This window comes from Chelonia mydas, chromosome 10 (genome assembly GCF_015237465.2).
Source record: "Chelonia mydas isolate rCheMyd1 chromosome 10, rCheMyd1.pri.v2, whole genome shotgun sequence".
In the NCBI taxonomy this organism is placed as follows: domain Eukaryota; kingdom Metazoa; phylum Chordata; order Testudines; family Cheloniidae; genus Chelonia; species Chelonia mydas.
Window position 1 is genome coordinate 38,631,192 of NC_051250.2, and position 18,036 is coordinate 38,649,227.

At 51.3% G+C, this 18,036-nt stretch overlaps 1 protein-coding gene across 9 annotated transcripts in view; it reads left to right on the forward strand.

The window, feature by feature from the left end:
• LOC119567246 (coiled-coil domain-containing protein 33) overlaps window positions 1–17,828 on the forward strand; it is a 32,148-nt gene extending 14,320 nt beyond the window's left edge. For 4 of the 9 annotated variants that reach the window (XM_043524108.1, XM_037911484.2, XM_037911486.2 and 1 more), the window contains 8 exons: window positions 8,405–8,600; window positions 9,023–9,111; window positions 9,963–10,094; window positions 11,913–11,985; window positions 12,462–12,583; window positions 14,775–14,861; window positions 15,843–15,959; window positions 17,366–17,828. In XM_043524108.1, the coding sequence (XP_043380043.1) occupies window positions 8,405–8,600; window positions 9,023–9,111; window positions 9,963–10,094; window positions 11,913–11,985; window positions 12,462–12,583; window positions 14,775–14,861; window positions 15,843–15,959; window positions 17,366–17,428 (879 nt within the window). In that variant the 3' untranslated portion in view covers window positions 17,429–17,828. Of the gene's footprint in view, window positions 1–5,999; window positions 6,137–8,404; window positions 8,601–9,022; window positions 9,112–9,962; window positions 10,095–11,912; window positions 11,986–12,461; window positions 12,584–14,774; window positions 14,862–15,842; window positions 15,960–17,365 lie in introns of all 9 variants that reach the window. The other 5 variants (XM_037911490.2, XM_037911485.2, XM_037911487.2 and 2 more) reach the window with 5 other exon arrangements.
• Window positions 17,829–18,036: the final 208 nt, after the last annotated feature.

Consider the following 18,036-nt stretch of genomic DNA (forward strand, 5'->3'; position numbering starts at 1 on the left):
CATTTGAGGCAGTTAAGTTCCAGTAGAACACCCTTACATCCTTTAGTGATTTTGATTACATTACCCAATAGTCAAACAATTTTGATCAGATTCTCTCTCTGCCTGCTGCCTGCAGCAGTTCCTTATAGACCATTTCTGTGGGGAAAGGGCCCATTTTCCCTCAGAATAGCTGTAAAGGCTTCTGGGGACAGAAGCGTAGTGCTGGTAGTAGTCACTCTACCTGACCCCCTTCGCCTAGACCATTTTTCCAGAAATTTACAGGAGTCCGAACTCTTCCTAAAATACATACACTGAGCCGGCGTTCCCTTAGGGAACTGTCCCGACTTAGACGTCTGGTTACCCATACAGGAGGACTTTACACACCAATCACACAAGAAGGAAAGTCGGGTTCGTCAGAGCGATGCCCGGTGCAACACACAAAAGGAGCCCACAGGCTACTGCCTCAATCGCCGTTGCTTTCACACTAAGAGTTTTACCCAAGGCGCGGTGCGGCTGCGATTGTGCAGATTTCACTCACTCAGACCACGGGGACAGGAACCCTTTGGTCAGCCGATCCCCAGACGGAGACGGCGCCCAGACTCAAACACACCACAGGGAGGACGGATAGACACAGAGACAAGACAGTCCTCAGTCCGGACAAAACACAGAAATAATTACCTGACCAGATTCCTGATGTCAGATCCCGGGATCCCTACCAGAACAGAGTGGGAACCAACAGGTTCGATGGCGTAGACTTCACTGTGGTCATGCACCCTTCCGTTCTGGTGGAGGACCGCTCGGGCCAAATGCCCAGGTGCCAGCTTGCCACGGCCGTCCTAAGAACAGTCAGGAGTCACACGGCCCCAGTGAAGATGGTTGCCATCTCGGTGGAACCTCCAAATTGTCAAAGTCAGATTCAGGACTCACATAATTTGTCAGACCACTCTGTTTATTAGCAAAGCGCCTTGCTAATGCACCCAGATGTGAGCCCTTCTCTGAGGTTCAAGATAACTTATTTATACAGCTAAGCCAAAGCCAATTTAACATAAGAGACAAAAGAAAGCAGAAACTGACAAATATACATACATATCTTATTTGCATACTAACGTTTACCAATCTCCTAGCTCAGTAGGAGCTCTAAGTTAATTAGTTTGAGGATTTGAGGACCCCTTGTCTCACACTCCTTAATGTTTCTCTTCCTGACAACTGTATTTCAACAAACCCTTCAGGTAGCATTTCTTTAATGAATTATAATTTCAATATAATTCATTCTTAATTCATTCTACTTTCACAAAAGTCTATATGGCTTTCCCATAAGGAATGCCCTGGGAGGACAGCATGTGTGGCAGGGTGGGAGTTGCAATATTGGGGCTCCTTTGGCACATGGGTCCCAGAATGGCTAATCCATCTGACTGGGTGCTAATCAGCCGCAGTGCATGATGCACACCGGCAAGGCTGGCGCCCCACTGAAGTGGAGAAATGAGACTCGTGCAATTTCCAGCTGATAGTCTCCCCTGTTTAAAAACAAGCAGGTCTCCTCAAGGCTCCGAGCCATGCACAACTCTCCCGAAGGCCATCAGTACTGGCACACAGACAGCTCTGTCATGGCTGTCTCTGCCCAAGGCCCCGAGCAATACAGTTGTGGCAGTTGCTGGAGGGGCTGACCCCCTTTCAAATCAGACGTGACTGCTTTCTCCTGTAAAGGCTTGTATGTCTGGCACAACATGTTGTCTCCTCACCTGATTCCATCAGTGCCACAAACTATTTAAGTGGAGCAAATACAATGGTCTGCCAAGGTTATAGCTTCATAGATTTTAAAGTCATTATGATAATCGACTCTGACTTCCTGCATAACACAGGCCACATAACCTCACGCAGTAATTTCTGCATCAAACCCATGACTTCAATTGGAGCTATAGCATCTCTTTTAGAAAGAGATCCAGTCTAGCTTTAAGGACTGCAAGCGATGGAGAATGCCCCACATGATTAATCACCCTCACTGTTAAAAATGTGCACCCTAGTCTGAATTTGTCTCTCTTTAGCTTCCAACCATTGGATCTCATTATGTCTTTTCCTGCCAAGTCAAAAGCTGTCTGCTATCAGAAATCTCTTCACCATGGAGGTAGACTGTGCTCAAGTCATCTGTTAACCTTCTCTTGGATAAACTAAATAGATTGAGCTTCTTGAGGCTCTCATTCTATAGCAGGGTTTCCAGACTTTGAATCTTTCTTGTAGCTCTCTTCTGAGCCCTTTCCAATTTTTCAACATCCTTTGTGAAGTGTGGACACCAGAACTGGACACAGTCTCCAGTAGTGGGCTCACTAATGCAATACACAGAGGTAATTCCAGCTTCATACTCCTACTTGATATGTCCCTGCATATACAGCCAAGAATCATGTTTGCCCTCTTAGCCACAACATTTCACTGAGAGCTCATGTTCAGTTGGCTGTCTACCATGCCCCCAAATGCTTTTCAGAGTCACAACGTTCCAGGATACAGTCACCCATCTTCTAAATGTGACCTTCAGTCTTTGTTTCTAAAAGTATGACTTTGTATTTGGCTGTGTTAAAACATATGGTGTTCAAATGAGCAGCCCTTACCAAGTGATGCAGATTAGTCTATAGAACTGACTGATCCCTGGCTGGAAGTTGAAGCTAAGACAAATTCAGACTGGAAATCAGGTGCAAATTTTTAACACTGAGGATAATTAACCACCAGAACAACTTATTAAGATTGAATGGGTTCTTTTAAAGACATGCTCTAGTTCAGAAGGGATTACTTTGGGGCAGTTCTCTGGTCTGTCTTATACAGGAGGGCAGACTAGATAATCACAGTAGTACCTTAGGGCCCTTAGAATCTATGAACACCTGTGATTATTTACCACTCCACCAGTGTTTCTGTCACTTTGCCAGGGAATAAGAGAGAGGATTGAGATTCAGGAAGCTGCTTCTCAAGCTACATGGGCTCTGTCTCTCTCTCTCTCTGAAGATGGACACCTCTGGGGCCTGATTCTTAATTGAGTTACTCTTGGTTTACACTGGGCGAGATCTTACCTCTCTCATTAGGAGAGAAGGATTTTGCTGCATGCCCTTTAGCACTGCCAGTATGTAGCTGATATCAGCCAGAGTTGATGTTAAGAATAGAAAGCTCGTGTGCTGTGGAACAAGGAAGTGCATGACAGTGCGATATACTGTCCATAGCTCAAACTTCATTGTCCACTCATTTTAACTTACTCCAAGGGTTTTCCCATTTCTGGTAGCTCATGGTCAAGCAGCTGCCCCTCAACCATCACGAGAGCTCCAGAGGATATGGGGAGACAAAGGGCTCGAGGGACAAATCAGCATTTGCCAGCCGTTCCTAGCACTGCAGCATCAGAGTGGCCACAGTCTTTCCTTCTACTTAAAGTAGAAAAGAGCTGTGGGAACCCTTAGTAGTTACTGCCCTTTTACTAGCAACTGCTGTGTGCAGTGTCAGAAGCCATCCAGTGTGCAGAGTACATATCACCCCATTGTTAGCTCCTGTTCTATTGGAGTTCTGTTCAGAATGGTGTTGCCTCTGAGGCAGACGTTTGGAAGGATCTGAATTTGTTTTATTTCCTTGTTATTCCTGCTGCATTTTCTCCCACAACCTGTGTGCCCTGTGTGGCATGTCTGATGCCTCCCTGAAGGGTGGCAGAAGAGCCAAGAGATGTGCCTGAAAAGCTGCACTGAGCTGAGACTAAATGTAGGTGTCTCGGGAGCAGTGTGCTGTTGCTTGACTTGAACTGCAGCAGCAGATTTAGCCTGTAGGCTGAGGCGCCTCTTGCTTAGGTCACAAGGTCAAACCACTCATCAGCCAGAAAGGCAGTCACCCAAGGCTCCTTGAAATCTGGGGTCATATTTTGTGTATGGGAGTGTGTTGGCTCCCAATAGGATGGATAAGAGACCTACTACGCAGCTGGCATGTTCATCAACAGATCAGGTACATTGTCCCTGGGCATGTATGGACACAGCATGGCAGGTGTGATCTGCCTGAGTGCAGCTGACACGTTCATCAGCAGAAAGGTGACCAAGACTCAGACCATGTCAACGAAGTGTGGCAGCTCAGCAGGCATGGTCTACCTGTACATAGCAGGGAGCCTTGACAGACCAGAAGTGTGCTGTACCTAGGCCCAGCTGGGTCTCCGGGAGGCCCAGCAGCTATGTTCTGTATATTTGGTAGCCCTGTTAGATCTGGAATGCCAGGCAGCAATCAACCTCTCTGCCTCACGGCCGCCTGCAGCTGTCTGTGCTGTGGCCGTGGAACTTTGCCTGCACGCCCTGAGCCTGTGCTCTCCCCAGCTCTAACCTTGGCCAGAGCACACGCTGCTCCTGGCTAATGCCGCTGGCTGTTGTTTTTGTTTCATCCATTCCTGAGATAGGGCTCTGGAGCGTGCCCTTGCCCCTGGGCCCGAACTCCAAACCATGGCAACGTTATCATCTTCCTGTTTGTCTTCTGAGTGCTTCCATGCACAGCAGGCTGGGGGCCTTGCAGGGGGAGAGGTAGAGCTCTTCACTCAGTGGGACTCTTCTTAGAGAAACACAACAGGCCAGAGGCTGTTCTCGCCCATATGAAACACCAGTGGCTTAGCTGGAGTTATGCCAGCGGGAGCGAGATCTCTTCAGCTCCAGTCCCTGAGGAAAGCGTGCATTGATAAATCCAGTCTGTTTCCATGCTCTCATTTTTCTGTAATGATTCCCTGCTCCCTTTCCACTGGTTTATTCCTCTCTCAGGATCTTCACTGACTGTTAGTTGGATTGGTGTGTAGGGAATTCATTCCTATAACATAGGGCAGGCAGATGGGGGGAGGAGGAGCAATGTGGTCTAGTAGGTAGAGCAATGGATTAGGAGTCAGGCTTTTTAGATGCTGTCCCTAGCTCTGCCATTGATCTTGGGCAAGCCATGGTTAATCCCTTGGTGCCTCGTCTCTCTGCCTCTAAAATGGTGATAGTAAGGTTCACACACACCCCTTTAGAAGTATTATTAATAAGTTTTAAGGTCAGAAGGGACCACTATGATCATCTCCTCTGACTTCCTGAATAGCATAGGCCAGGGAACCTACTCCAGTGAGTCCTGCACCAAACCCTGTAACTAGGACTGGATGGAAAACAAGGATGTGTAAAAAATTTCAAGGTTTTCAAATTTTTTTTCATTTTGCATTGGAACAAAATGGAGATCTATGTGAAAGTAGCAGCCCTAGGATGTGCTGGGAGCAAATCCCTGCTCTGCATGAGGTAGACTAGGGACTTGACCCACATGCTGCTGACTGCCCTAGCCACTGGGATTGGCTGGTCTGGAATGATTCCGACCCTCATTTTTACCAGAAATTCCATCCTAGACCAGAGGCACCTTCCCCATGAAAATTTAATGCAAACTTTCTGCAAAAGGTCTGGTTTTGACTAATTGGTATTCTCTGACCAAAAAAGTCTAGTCTAGTCAAAAAATTCACAGGTAGCTTAGCCAATAACCTGTGTTTGAGCTGAAGCACACTTCGCCTGGATTTAGAGGCTCCAAGTGGTGGGCAGTCCACCACATCCATCAGCATATTGTTCCAGTGCTTAATGACTTTCAATGCATCTTATTTCTCATCTGAATTTGTCCAGCTTCAGCTTCCAGCCATTGGATCTCGTTATGCTTTTGGCTGCTAAATGAAAGATCCTATCAGAAACCTTCTCCCCATAAAATACTTAAAAGAGGGCCCCTAAGAGAGCTGGAGCATCCCTTAACATGGCCTATTTTGGCATGTGATCTTTTTACCTGTGGGGAGGCAAATCATCTATAGGGTGCGTTGAATAGGGCGGTAAATCTCCTGGCTCATTAGAGCAGCCCAAGAAGGCTTGGGTAGGAAAGAGTGATATTGACAAACCAGGTATAACTGATGTGCTGTGTTCAGAACTCTGGATGTTGGATAGGAATTATCAGCTGATTTACAAAGTGCCATTTGGTCCTATTTACACTATTGCAGAAGCGATGTTTGGTCCCATTTGCTGCCCTCTCCCCAGGTCTGCACAGATGGATCTAGGAAGGACTAGTGATGTTGTGGAGATAAGTGGAACACAGGAGGGAGCACATGGTGTGCTGCTGCCCAATGCAGCTGGGTGGTAATTCTTGTTCCAAGGCCTCTTCAGTAACCTTCTAGGTGAGGAATTCTACCCTGAGAACATCACTGCTGCCATGATGAGAGCTTTAAGAATCAAAGAATTGACATGTTTCCAGGGCTGGTTCCATCACTCAGTGGTTAATGTGGGACAGATAAGCTGAGGCCTGGCATGCCAGAAATGTCTGCCAGAGGCCATATTGGGGAAGCACAGGGGCCCTTCTGAAAGGGGTGAAGATGGGTAGTGGGTAAATCTTGGAATGCAGCTCCTATGTCAACTGCTCCTTGGTTAGTCCTGGTCAGTTAACAGACAGAGCAGTGATGCTTGTTTTGGGTGCAGAACACACCATGATGGGACCACTGTGACCTGCCAATGTAGGGATGGGAAGGGAGGAGGATATGGATAGGGGCATGTGGTGGACACCCAGGATGGGAAGGGAGGATACACTTGGGGGAAGATGGTAGTTACCTGGGATGGCAAAGGAGGAGGATGCAGATGGGGGAAGGTGGCAGCCACCTGAGATGGGAAGGGAGGAGTATATGAATGGGGGCAGATGGGGGCCAGTCCTCGAGGGATGGTGTGAAATGAGAACTGCTTGACTCTGGGCTCTGCTAATGAGATACGGAGCCTGTTGCCTCGGGGTCACTCTCTCAACTACGGTTAGCTGTCTGGTGGCCCTGAGTGAAATGGGTTTGATGCCCTCAGTCCAGGGCCTAGTGCAGGGGTGGGCAAACTTTTTGGCCCGAGGGCCACATTGGGGTGCGAAACTGTATGGAGGGCCAGGTAGGAAAGGCTGTGCCTCCCCAAACAGCCTGGCCCCCGCCCCCTATCTGCCCCCTCCCACTTCCCACCCCCCTCAGAAACCTCCATCCATCCAATCCCCTCCCCCCGCTCCTTGTCCCCTGACAGCCCCCTCCCAGGACCCCTGCCCTTAACTGCCCCCCCAGACTCCACCCCCTATCTAACCCCCACTGCTCCCCATCCCCTGACTGCCCCTGCCAGGACCTCTGCCCTATCTAACTGCCTCCTGTTCCCCATCCCCTGACCACCCCCTCCCGGGACCTCCCACCCCTAACCATCCCCCCCAGGACCCCACCCCCTATCCAACCGCCCCCTGCTCCCTGACTGCCCCCCAGGACCTCCTGCCGCTTATCCAACCCCCTGGCCCCAGACCCCTTACCATGCTGCTCAGAGTGCTGCCCGCGCGGCGGTGTGGCTGCGGAGGAGGGGGTACAGCAGGAGAGGGTCCAGGGGCTAGCCTCTTGGGCCAGGAGCTCAGGGGCTGGGCAGGATGGTCCCGCGGGCCGGATGTGGCCCACGGGCCATAGTTTGCCCACCTCTGGCCTAGTAGATAGGTGCTACATCACAAGCCTGTTGTTATAGCTGATGCTAGCTGGCGTTCTTGTTGGCAGCCTCTGCAGAGAGACCAGGGACAGCCTAGGTCATGAGGCGTGATCTCCCCTCTCAGCCCTAGAGGTCATCCCTCAAGGTCAGCATGGAGGCACACATGGGCAAAGAAATAAGATTCAGGTCCCTGGAGTTGTCAGTCTAGCCCCCCTCATCCACCTCCACCCCCACCTCCAGCACTAGATGGACACAATGCTTAAAACAAGGGAAGAAAAATTGACCCTGCTGAGCTGCTGAAACTAAACAAGAACAGACCAGAAGTTTCACCCCAAACTTTCCCATTCCACCTGTGGTCAGAAACCCGACTGCTGAGATAGCACAAGACAATGTTTCCATGGTCTTTCCAGCCCCAACAGAGGCAGGAGGTGATGTAAACCTACTGTGACAGTGGCTTAAGATTTCCAAGAATCTCAGATAAGCAGGGGACAGTGTGGTCTAGTTGTTAAGGCAGATGACTAAGACTCAAGAGATTTGCGCTGTAGTCTTAACTCTGCCACTAGTGTAGTGACCTTTGGTGAGTCATTTCCTCTCCCTTCTTCCCCATCTGTAACATGAGGTCAGTAATATTTACCCATGCTCCTAAAGTGCTTTGAGATCTATGGATGGAGAGTGCTATATAAGTTCAGTACATTATGGTGCATGCCTGAACACCTGAAAACTATGGCGATTGTGTCCTATAAATATTGGGTGGGAAACTTTCCGCAGCTCATCCATGTCTTTTGCAGTTCACCCATCCCCACCCAGGCTCTTGCTCAGTCTGGTCCCCCGTGGCAGGAGCCTTTGGCCAGCACCTTTGGTCATTGAGGTGGGTGGGTGGAAGGAAGAAGAAGGGACCTGGTTAAGCATATGTGTCTAAGTTGAGGTTGTGCAAGCTGTAACAGGTGCTCTCCTGTGGCCAACAGGAGCTGGATAATTACTGTACGGCAATGAAGAAGATGGCAGACGATATCCTGTCTCTGCGCAGGCGTGTTGCCAGCCTGGAGGCAGAGAACAGCACCCTGCGCCGCAATCTGAGTATGCACGAGGAAGTGGGCCGCACATTGCTGAACGATGTGGACGTGGATGTCATGACCAAGGCGGAGATAGTCGACAGGATAGGTAAAGTACGCACCTCCCACCCCCACCTCTGCATGGCCCAGTAGAGAGCGAAGGAAGGAGGAGGCTGCCATGAGGAAGAGTGAGGAGTGTCTCTGACTGTGGTATTACAGGGAGTGGGAAAGTGAAAGGTTAATAGCCTTGGCTAGAGGCAGGCACAGTGTCAGTGCCCCCCAGTCTACTGTTATCCCTGTCCCTGCCCTCTCCTCTGGGACTCTCTCTCTTGGCAGATGCTCCTCAGTCCTCACCATCCAGTTTAATTTGTATCTGAATTTGTGGCTCTAACAATCTGATTGGGCGCTTTTGGCCTTGGTGAATAGACCTGCCCCATAGCTGTGTCCCCTATTCCCTGGGAGTCCTGGAAGCTGCTTGTATCCCTCAGACATGTCCCCGTGCCACTGACCAGGCTGTGTGGTCTCTTGCAGTGGCCCTCAAGCGCAAACTGGCTGCTGGGACAGTGGAGATGAGCAGGATGAAGGACCGGGTGCAACAGCTGCAGAATGAGCTGATCCGGGTAACTGTGCCGATGGCTTTGGCCTGCTTGGTCATTATTCCATAGAGGGACCCGTGAGCGTACACAGCTCCTGTCCTGAGGGCCTCATGGTCTAATTCAAACAGATATGATGCCCAGGGCACAAGCACAAGGATCTGGGCTGTCCCTAGTGAGGGGAGCTCTGAAGAAGGCTGCATGCAAGAAGGGAGTTTGACAGTGGAGACAGGGCTCAGCACGTGGGACATCAGAGGTTGCTCCCCAGCCCCAGCCTGCGGAGCAAGAGGCCAGGCTAAGGGTGAAAGTCAGCTGTGCTGCACAGCCAACACCCTCTGCCTTTCTCCTCCTATCCCATGCTGGGGGTCTTCCCCTCCAGAGGAGAAAGGAGGCCACCACTCTTTAGAGCTGCACGCTAGGAGCAGCACGTTCCTGGTTACAGGTGGAAATTAACACAGACACAGAGAGGGCAGCCTGGTGCCCGGGAGGCCCTCACTGTGGGTAAGCAGCTTGGAGCTCTGGGAGCCATCTGGAGAAGCAAGTATTCCAAGACCCCTGGACAGTCTCACTAAGCTCCTGGAGACTGGGGCTGCAGTTTGAGTTCTCCGCTGATTACCCTCCTCTCCTAACCCTGCAGCCACCCTGACTGACCAAGGGAGGAGAGTGGAGTAACATGGAGTAACAGGTGAACTCCAGTAGCTTTGGCAGCTCAATTCGAGTCACACCCTGCCATGGTTCCGCAGCCTGATCAGCGACTATTAGGAGCCAGAGAGAACCACAGGTCTGCCTGTGTCCATCCACCTCCGTAAAGAATCCCCTGTGCATTCTGATTCCCTTCCCGAGGGATCTGATGGTTTCCCTCCCTTCTCGCCCACCAGAAGAACGACCGGGAGAAGGATCTGGTGAAGCTGCAACGAGCCCATCAGCAGCAGCAGATGGTGCTGAGGAAGTACCAGGAGAAAATCACCAAGATGAAAGCCCTGGAAGACACTGTGCGGCAGCAGGAGAGGGTAAGCAGAGCACAGGTGCATGGGAGGGTGAGGGGAGGGCACCCAGCTGGGTGTCCCACAGTGCTTTGCCCCTCTTCCATGCTGGGGCAACATGCCCTGTGCTCATAGTGCACTCCCTACAGGGAGACCTTGCAACAAGCCACAGCAAAGCAAACCCATCAGGTCATGTTTGTTAGCATCACCCAGGCCCACAGGATCGGGGCCCCATAGTCTCACTAGCAGGGTGGGATCTTCCTGCCTCCATCTGCTCCCTCTTTGTCACCCATTTCCTGGTGGCAGGGCATAGGTGCACATTGTGTTACACAGAAGGTATTGGATGGATCGCTACAAACAACTGCACCATAATGAGCCAACATTCTGCATTAAGTGCTTGGCTTTTCAGGCTCTTGTGTTGGTACCTGGCATGGAAATAGGAGCTGCAACTGCAGGGCATCTGCTTAGCGCCGTGAACTCTCTCATGCACCAGAGAATGGGATCTTGAAGTCCTGTGGGTCACCCAGCCCAGAACTTTGGGAAGCAAATGCTTTCACTGAATCCCTGGTATGGAGCGTGGTGACAGTAATTAATGCTAGCTCTGCAGATCAGCCACTCAGCTTTTCAAAGCCTACAGTCTGGACAGCCTTGGGAATCCTGGGATCTGAGTAGCAGTGATCCCCCATATCCCCAGACTGCAGATTTGCTCTAGAACTGCATTCCTGCCTAGACTAACAGTCCCTTTGCCCAATCCCTGTAGGTCCTCGTCTCTTAGGGTTGTCTGCACTGCACACTAAGACCAGATCTGTGGGACCAGGCTTGTAGACTTGGTGCTTCAAGCTCACGCTTGAGCATACACACTGCATTGTAAAGCTGGCTCTACAACTGCTGGTCTCACAGCCATGCTAACACATCCATACTGCACTACACAGACCCTCTGACTTGGATCTGCAGCTTGAGCTGCATTCACACTGCAAAATGACAGGGTTTGAGCCCGAGTCATAGCAGGACTCAGGCTCTGATCCACACTCCAGCAGGGTCCTAGGACCTGAGTCCTGTGACTCCTGAGTGCTTGGTGACCTGAGTCAGACTGAATTGTGTATGGACAGAAGTAGAGCTTTGGCTAAAAGCTGAGGCCAGGTCTACACTACAAACATACATTGGTATAACTATGTCACTCTGGGGTGTGAAAAATCCACACCCCTGAGTGATCCAGTTAGACCGACCTAACTCCTGGCATAGAGAGCACACTATGTCAACAGGAGAGTTTTTCCCACCCACATAACTACTGCTTCTTGGGGAAATGGATTAACTACGCTGATAGGAGATGCTCTCCCGTCAGCATAGCAGCGTCTCCTCTGTGCCGCTGCCACATTTTACATGTAGACCTGCCCATGTGCAGTGTGGACCCACCCTTAAAGGACATGAGGTTCATTGTCTGTGGCCCATACACAGTCCCCTCCAGCTGGGGAGCAGTGCAGCAAACTGAGCATGAGGGAAGGCCAGCAACAGCATTGCAGAGCTAGGCCTTGTCCGGACTAGGGTTGTGGTGTTAGCATGTGTGACTCACATGTTTTAAAAGTCTAGTGCTGCTAAGGCCACACCGCCTTTAACATGCCAACCTTTGGGCTTCACCTCAGCCTGTTTAGCATGAGTTAAGGGCAATGTACCCTCTGCAGATTAGATGTTTAGACCCTGTTAGTGATCATGTGCTAACAACATGCCCCAAATCTAGTCTAGCCAAGGCCCCAGCTCTCTGCAGCACCCTGCTGCTGTAAGGGTTATGTGGGCCTTCAGGGGCCATGATGGGAGCTCCCCTCTCCACTGAATTTCTGCCTTCCAAAGGTGATTGAGAAGATGGAGCGCATGCTGGAGGAGAAGGTGCCAGAGGCCGCTAGGACCTGTGAGCAACCGTTGGGTAAATGCCCCCCTCTCCTTTTGTGTGAGAGCCAGGGGCTGGGCTGGGCCCTGTTTTATCTGGGAGCCAGGTAGCTCCTGAGTGATGCAGGAGGGGAGGGAGTGGCCAAGTTACAGCTCAACTGGCCACATGAGAGGCAGGTGGGAGAAGCTCATAGGGACCCAGCAGAGAGGCTCATCATTCAGGGCCATACCCTGCCCCCTCCCTTACTCATGTTGGGCAGCACCAACCAATGGGGCTACTTGTGGAGTAAGTTGCTACTCCACGTGATGTCTGGCCCTGTGGAAGGGAAAAGCAGAGCCCCCAGTTAAGGAAGCCTAAAGGCCCCAGGTTCTGATTCCAGTATGGTAGGCTGGCAGGGGCAAAGGGGAGGTGAAATGACCTGGCCTCTCCCTGGAAGGGGGTGGGTAGCGAAAGTGCTGGAGGGTATGGAGCCGAGCAGAGGTCTGAGTGGCTTCTCTGCTCCTCTCCCCCAGCTGATAGCTTCTCCAAGGAGTTCTACTCCACCCTGCTAGCCGAGAACATGAGACTGCGGGAGGAGCTGGGCAGAGCCTGCTACCGCTCTTCCCCCATCATCCTGCAGCAGCAAGCCTTGCCGGTGAGATTCAGGAACTGGGCTGCACATGGGGCCTTGGGGCCATGCCATGGGGAGGGTCCCCTGTTAGCCAGTGGGAGTGATTCACTTCATGTGCAGGATATTGTGGCTGGCCGTTCAGTTGCTTTATCAGTGTGACGGGTTCCCCCCGGGGTGCCATCTGGAACTGGGGTACCACTGAACCCCCTGACCTACCAGCCTGGGCTCCCTCTCACACTGTACTGCTGTGAGAAGCTGCAAAGCCCTCCAACCTGCACTTTCACCAGCATTCATACACCAGTGTTCCATCTAATTTTTCCCACACATGTGCGGAATGAATTTTGTTATATGCGCCAATACGAAGGCTCTGGCTGGGGGTGCGGGCTCCGGGGTGGGTCCAGGGATGAGAAGTTTGGGATGCAGGCTGCTCTGGGGCTACAGCAGGGAGAGAGGACTCCCCCCAGCTCTCTCTCCCTGCAGCAGCACCTAGGCTGCGGAGAAGATTCACCTCTCCACACCGTGGCAGCTCCAGGGCTGGACCTGCCTCTCTCCCGGCCATGGCAGGTCGGGGCTGGGGCTGGGTTGGGGGCAGGGAAGGGGGGGCCTCTTCCCCAGCTTTGGCAGATCTGGGGCTGGGCTGTGTTGAGGCTGGGGGAGGGGCGCCACAGCAGCCCTGACCACTTGTGTGGCACTTAGTAGGCTGCTGCGCAGCCGCACAGCTCAGAGGAAACTTAGGTAGGGACACACCCAGCTGCAGTTACACGCAGGCTCTCTAACCTCCGGCTTCCCAGCCTGGGACCCCAGAGCAGTACCATCCTGCCCTGGTCAAATCTGGCCAGTATATGGGTTTAATACCCAGTCCACCTCTCCCTCAATGTGAAGAGAACAATGCACGCTTGTAGTAACCAAGCAAAGATTTTCCCCAAGCACTCCAGTCAAAGCTCACTGCTTTGGATTAAAACATAAAACAAGTTTATTAACTACAAAAAATAGATTTTAAGTGATTATAAGGGATAGCAAACAGATCAAAGCAGATTACCTAGCAAAAAAACAAAAAATGCAAACTAAACTTAATATACTAAATAGATTGGCTATGAATAACAGATTCTCACCCTAATTGATGGTACAGGCAGGCTACAGATTCTTAAGGCACAAGCTGCATTAGCTTTACAACTTGGGTTTCTCAGGACTTCATACACTGGCTAGAAATCCCTTTAGCCTGGGTCCAGCACTTTCCTCCAGTTCAGTCTTTGTTCCTTAGCTGTTTCCAGGAGTCTTCTTGTGTGGGAAGTGATGAACCCTACCCTGATGATGTCACTCCCTGCCTTATACAGCTTTTGCATATGGCGGGAACCCTTTGTTCCAAAGCTTGGTTCCCAGACCAATCTGTGGAAAAATACTGACATCCCAAGATGGAATCCAGCATCATGTGGCCTGGTCACATGTCCTTGTAGAGTCATAGCAGCCATCACTCACAGGTTGTCTGTGGAGTTCTCAGGAAGGCTCACCAGGTGGGAGATAAGCTTCTCCTAAAGCCTATTGTTCTCCCTAATGGCTCTTTGCCCTGACTAGGCCCTTCCCAACCAGCTATCTAGACTGAAAGTATCTTGTGTAATGGGCGTTACCCAGGTGTAACTACATTTGAAATACAGATACATAGATAATATTCATAACTTTAGATACAAAAATGGTACATGCATACAAATAGGATAATCATATTCAGCAAATCAAAACTTTTCCAATGACATCTCACATGACTTATCTTGTACAAACTGCATCATAATTATGTCATAATCCTCTCATAATATCACTCTGAAGAATATGGGGTGCAGTGTCATAATCAGGTTGTAAACGCTTTGGGACAGGGACTGTTTCTGCTGACAAGTTTGTACAGCACCTGGCACAATGAGGCCTTGACCTCTGATTGGAGCCTCTAGCCACTACTGCAGTGCAATATTATATTGTATTTAAAGAGCTGCCTTCATCACAGCCTCCACAGATCCAAGGTCTGTTCAGTACCTCTCTCACTGGCTTTTTGCCCCCCAACCCCAACCTCCTCCCCCACCCCCCCACCCCCCGCATCAGCACTCCCATTATCTGAATTCCATGGAATGGTGGGGGGAAAGGGGTCACTGGCAGCCTGTGTCATGATGGGAAGGGGATGGAGGGCTAGAGTCTCTAAATCTCACTTACTGGCTGTATTACCTGTTTGCAGGACATGTTCTCCACCAACTCAGAGAAACTGTCTTTGCTGGCCAAGGTGGAGAAGGCGCAAGGTCGCATTCGTGTCCTGGAAAGCCAGGTAATTGTCATGCCCTTTCTCATGGTCATCCCCCCAGTACACACATCCCATCCCCAATCTCCACCCATTGCATGGTCCTGTGGCATGAATGAGAATGAACTCTGACAACCTGACTCACCCCTTGGTGTGCCCCCCGGATCTGGTGTTTCCTTTGAGGTATCTATATACATGATCACAGGTGGCTTAGGGGCTAGATGCAGACAAAGCATTGTCTCATCTCTGCTCCTTTCCCAGAGGAGGGTAGGACTTGTTATGGTTTATTGGCTGGTGAAGAGCTGACTCTTGCAATTGGCCTGGAAGGTGATCAGTTGCTGGTCAGTTGTAACTCTTGTGGACGGGAGTTCCACAGTCAAGCACTGGCTGCTGAAAAGATCAATCTCAAACTAGTCTTCTCCTTGAGTCTCATCATCGCTCGAGAGAACAACGTGGAAGGAGAGGCATCAATTTCTGACATAGCCTAGGCCCAGCCCATGGAGAGCACAGAAGAGCAGCATCAAGGCCTTAAAGCAGATGTGTCCAAAAGCTCCTTTGCCCACCAGCCTCCCTGGCATTGAGCATTTTCACAGGCTTTCCCACAAATAAGCCCCCGAAGGAGGCTGCAGCATGAGTCTAACAGGTCCCCAAATCAGCACTAGTGAGGGGAAATGGACCTCAAAGGAACACCTTGGGTGTGGCCTCAAAGACCCAGTTGCCCAGGTGCCATGTTTCATATTCTCCAAGCTTCCCCTAATTCCAGCAGCGCTTTGCTGTGTATGGCTGGGTATAGGTTATGGGAGGCAGCCAGCTGGGGAATGTGTGGCTTGGATGGGGAACCCACAGGTGAGCAGTGTGAGCTGCACAAGTCAGTTTCCCATGTGTCCGTGAGCAGAGTGGTGGTGCCATGCCATGCACCACCACTGCCTTCAAGAGCAAACCCAGGGTGAGAGGGCAAGCAGGGCAGCACTACCATAGTGCTCTGAGTATCTGTTCTCTCCCTCGCAGCTGGAGGAGTCTGCAAGGAAATGGGGGCGGGAGAAGCAGGATCTCAGCACCCGGCTCCTGGAGCAAGAGCATGGCTTTGGGCGCTCATCCAGCACCATCCTGCATGATTTCTCACTGGTCAGTAACATGCCTGCTATGCCTGCCAAGCCACAAGCTGGGCTCACCCAGCTACAGTCTGACTCCTCTCATACTCAGCTGTTCACCCTCCTGCCATGGCCACTGTCCATCTGGCTGGTGTAAGAGCTGCGTTACTGGTCTCTAAAATTGTCCATCTAGTTTTTCTTAGCCAAAGATTGATGGCCAGGATAGGGGAGTGTGTAAGGGCTCAGCACTCTTTCTAGGGCACAGAAGCTGCTCAAGGGACCTCCCCTCCCCACAAGAATATCCAGGCTGAAAGTCTCTGTGGTTTGTGCTAGTATAATGTCGACAGACCCCGGTCGTCGCCAGGCGGGATTGAACCAGGAACCTCTGGAGCCTCTTCCACAGGAGCTAAAAGCCAGCTGGCTCTTAGTGAAGGCTGTAGAGCAGACTCATTTTATCTGTCTCTATAAGTGGTCTTGGTGCCAGGAGGAGGAGGTGTGTGGGTTACACTAGCTCAGTATCACACCCCCTCCACACACTCCCAGGAGGAGAGGGGAGGAAGAGGAGAACCAGGCAGGGCAAGCAGAGGTGGAAGAAGAGCAGGAGAGAGTGGATCCTCATAGCCAGCCAGTCCTCTGCTGTGGGAGGGACTGTTGGGTTGACTCCACCCACCTGCACCACAGAGGCAGATCATTGGTCTAAATTTTGGTGCCTGAACAGCTGGTCACAATGAATTTCTGAGTCACCCGTGTCCCTGCAGTGCGCAGGGTTGGGACGGGGCTACCCTCTGTTCCCTGACCCACCCATGTGCTCTCTGGACTGCAGCAGTCTCTTAGCCCCCTCCCCCGCCCCTACACACACACACACACACACACACACACACACACACACACACACACACACACACACACACACACACACACACACACACACACACCCTTAGGCTCCATCACAACTGGTTGGCCAGGGCCCTCTTTACCTAAGCCCTTTGACTTCTCCCCATATCACAGGGGGGCTGTTGTCAGACTTGTGACTTCCCAATCTTGTAGGGTGGCTGCATTTGTTGATTGGGGTAAGACTGAATAGAACCTGCCCCTGCCCATTCAGCTGGGTGGACAGTCATCCACCATGGCCTGCTCTAGACCACAGGCATGGGGTTTTCAGCATGGCAGGTGGGCGAGCATATTACTGAACGGCATACAGGGTCCAGCGCAGAATCTCCTTGTTAAAGCTTTGGGAGGAGAGAGTGGTAGAGCACCAGTCACAGAACCTGGTAGCGTCAGGGCTAGCTCACAGAGCACACCCTGGGAACACGAGATTGGGGCACTGGACACAAAGGACTCTGCCAGCACACAGGAATGTAAGGGCTGAAAGGAAGTGGGAGACAGATGAATTAAGATTCCAGGAATATCCCCTGATGTTCATTCTCTTCTCCCACACAGAAGACTTCACCAGACCCCACAACACATATCAAGAAGCACCAAATGCTCGATCCTCTGCCCTAACACCTTCTGCAAGATGGACTTATTGGCAGTGCTGGGGAAAGACTGTGAATGTTCTGTCTGGTCTTCCCTCCTTTTCCCACCCCCCACCAAAAACAGACCTCTCCTAGGGGTCTACTGGAGATCTTCATTAAATGCTTGATGCTCAGCCCCCAAGTGCTGTTACTGCAGACTGGATGGCCATGGAAAATACCTGTGCCAGTCAGCGCTCAGGGATATGCTTGGCCAAGTGATAGGATCTGGTCTGTGAAGCCCAGATCAAAGCTTGGAGAAGCGCCAGCTATGGGTGCTATCACAGGGCACTGGGGTTTGGGGACTTTGAATCTGGTCCAGAACACCAGCACATAAGCCCCTGCCCCAACAGGTAACCCCCCCCCGTCCCCAACCCTATCTCCTCCCCATCTTAAATGACCATCTGTACGTTTCTCTCCCCAAGGCGGTTTAGCTTGGCTTTCAGCATGTTTTCAGCAGCTGATTTTTGCTGGTCCCTTGTATGATCACTTCTGCAGTGTCCTAAGCACAGTTAGATGGCAGCTGGTATTGAGCTTATTGTATCTTCCCTTCCCCGCCTTCTCCCTCCTTGGCTGTGATGATGGAATGCTGCCCGCCGT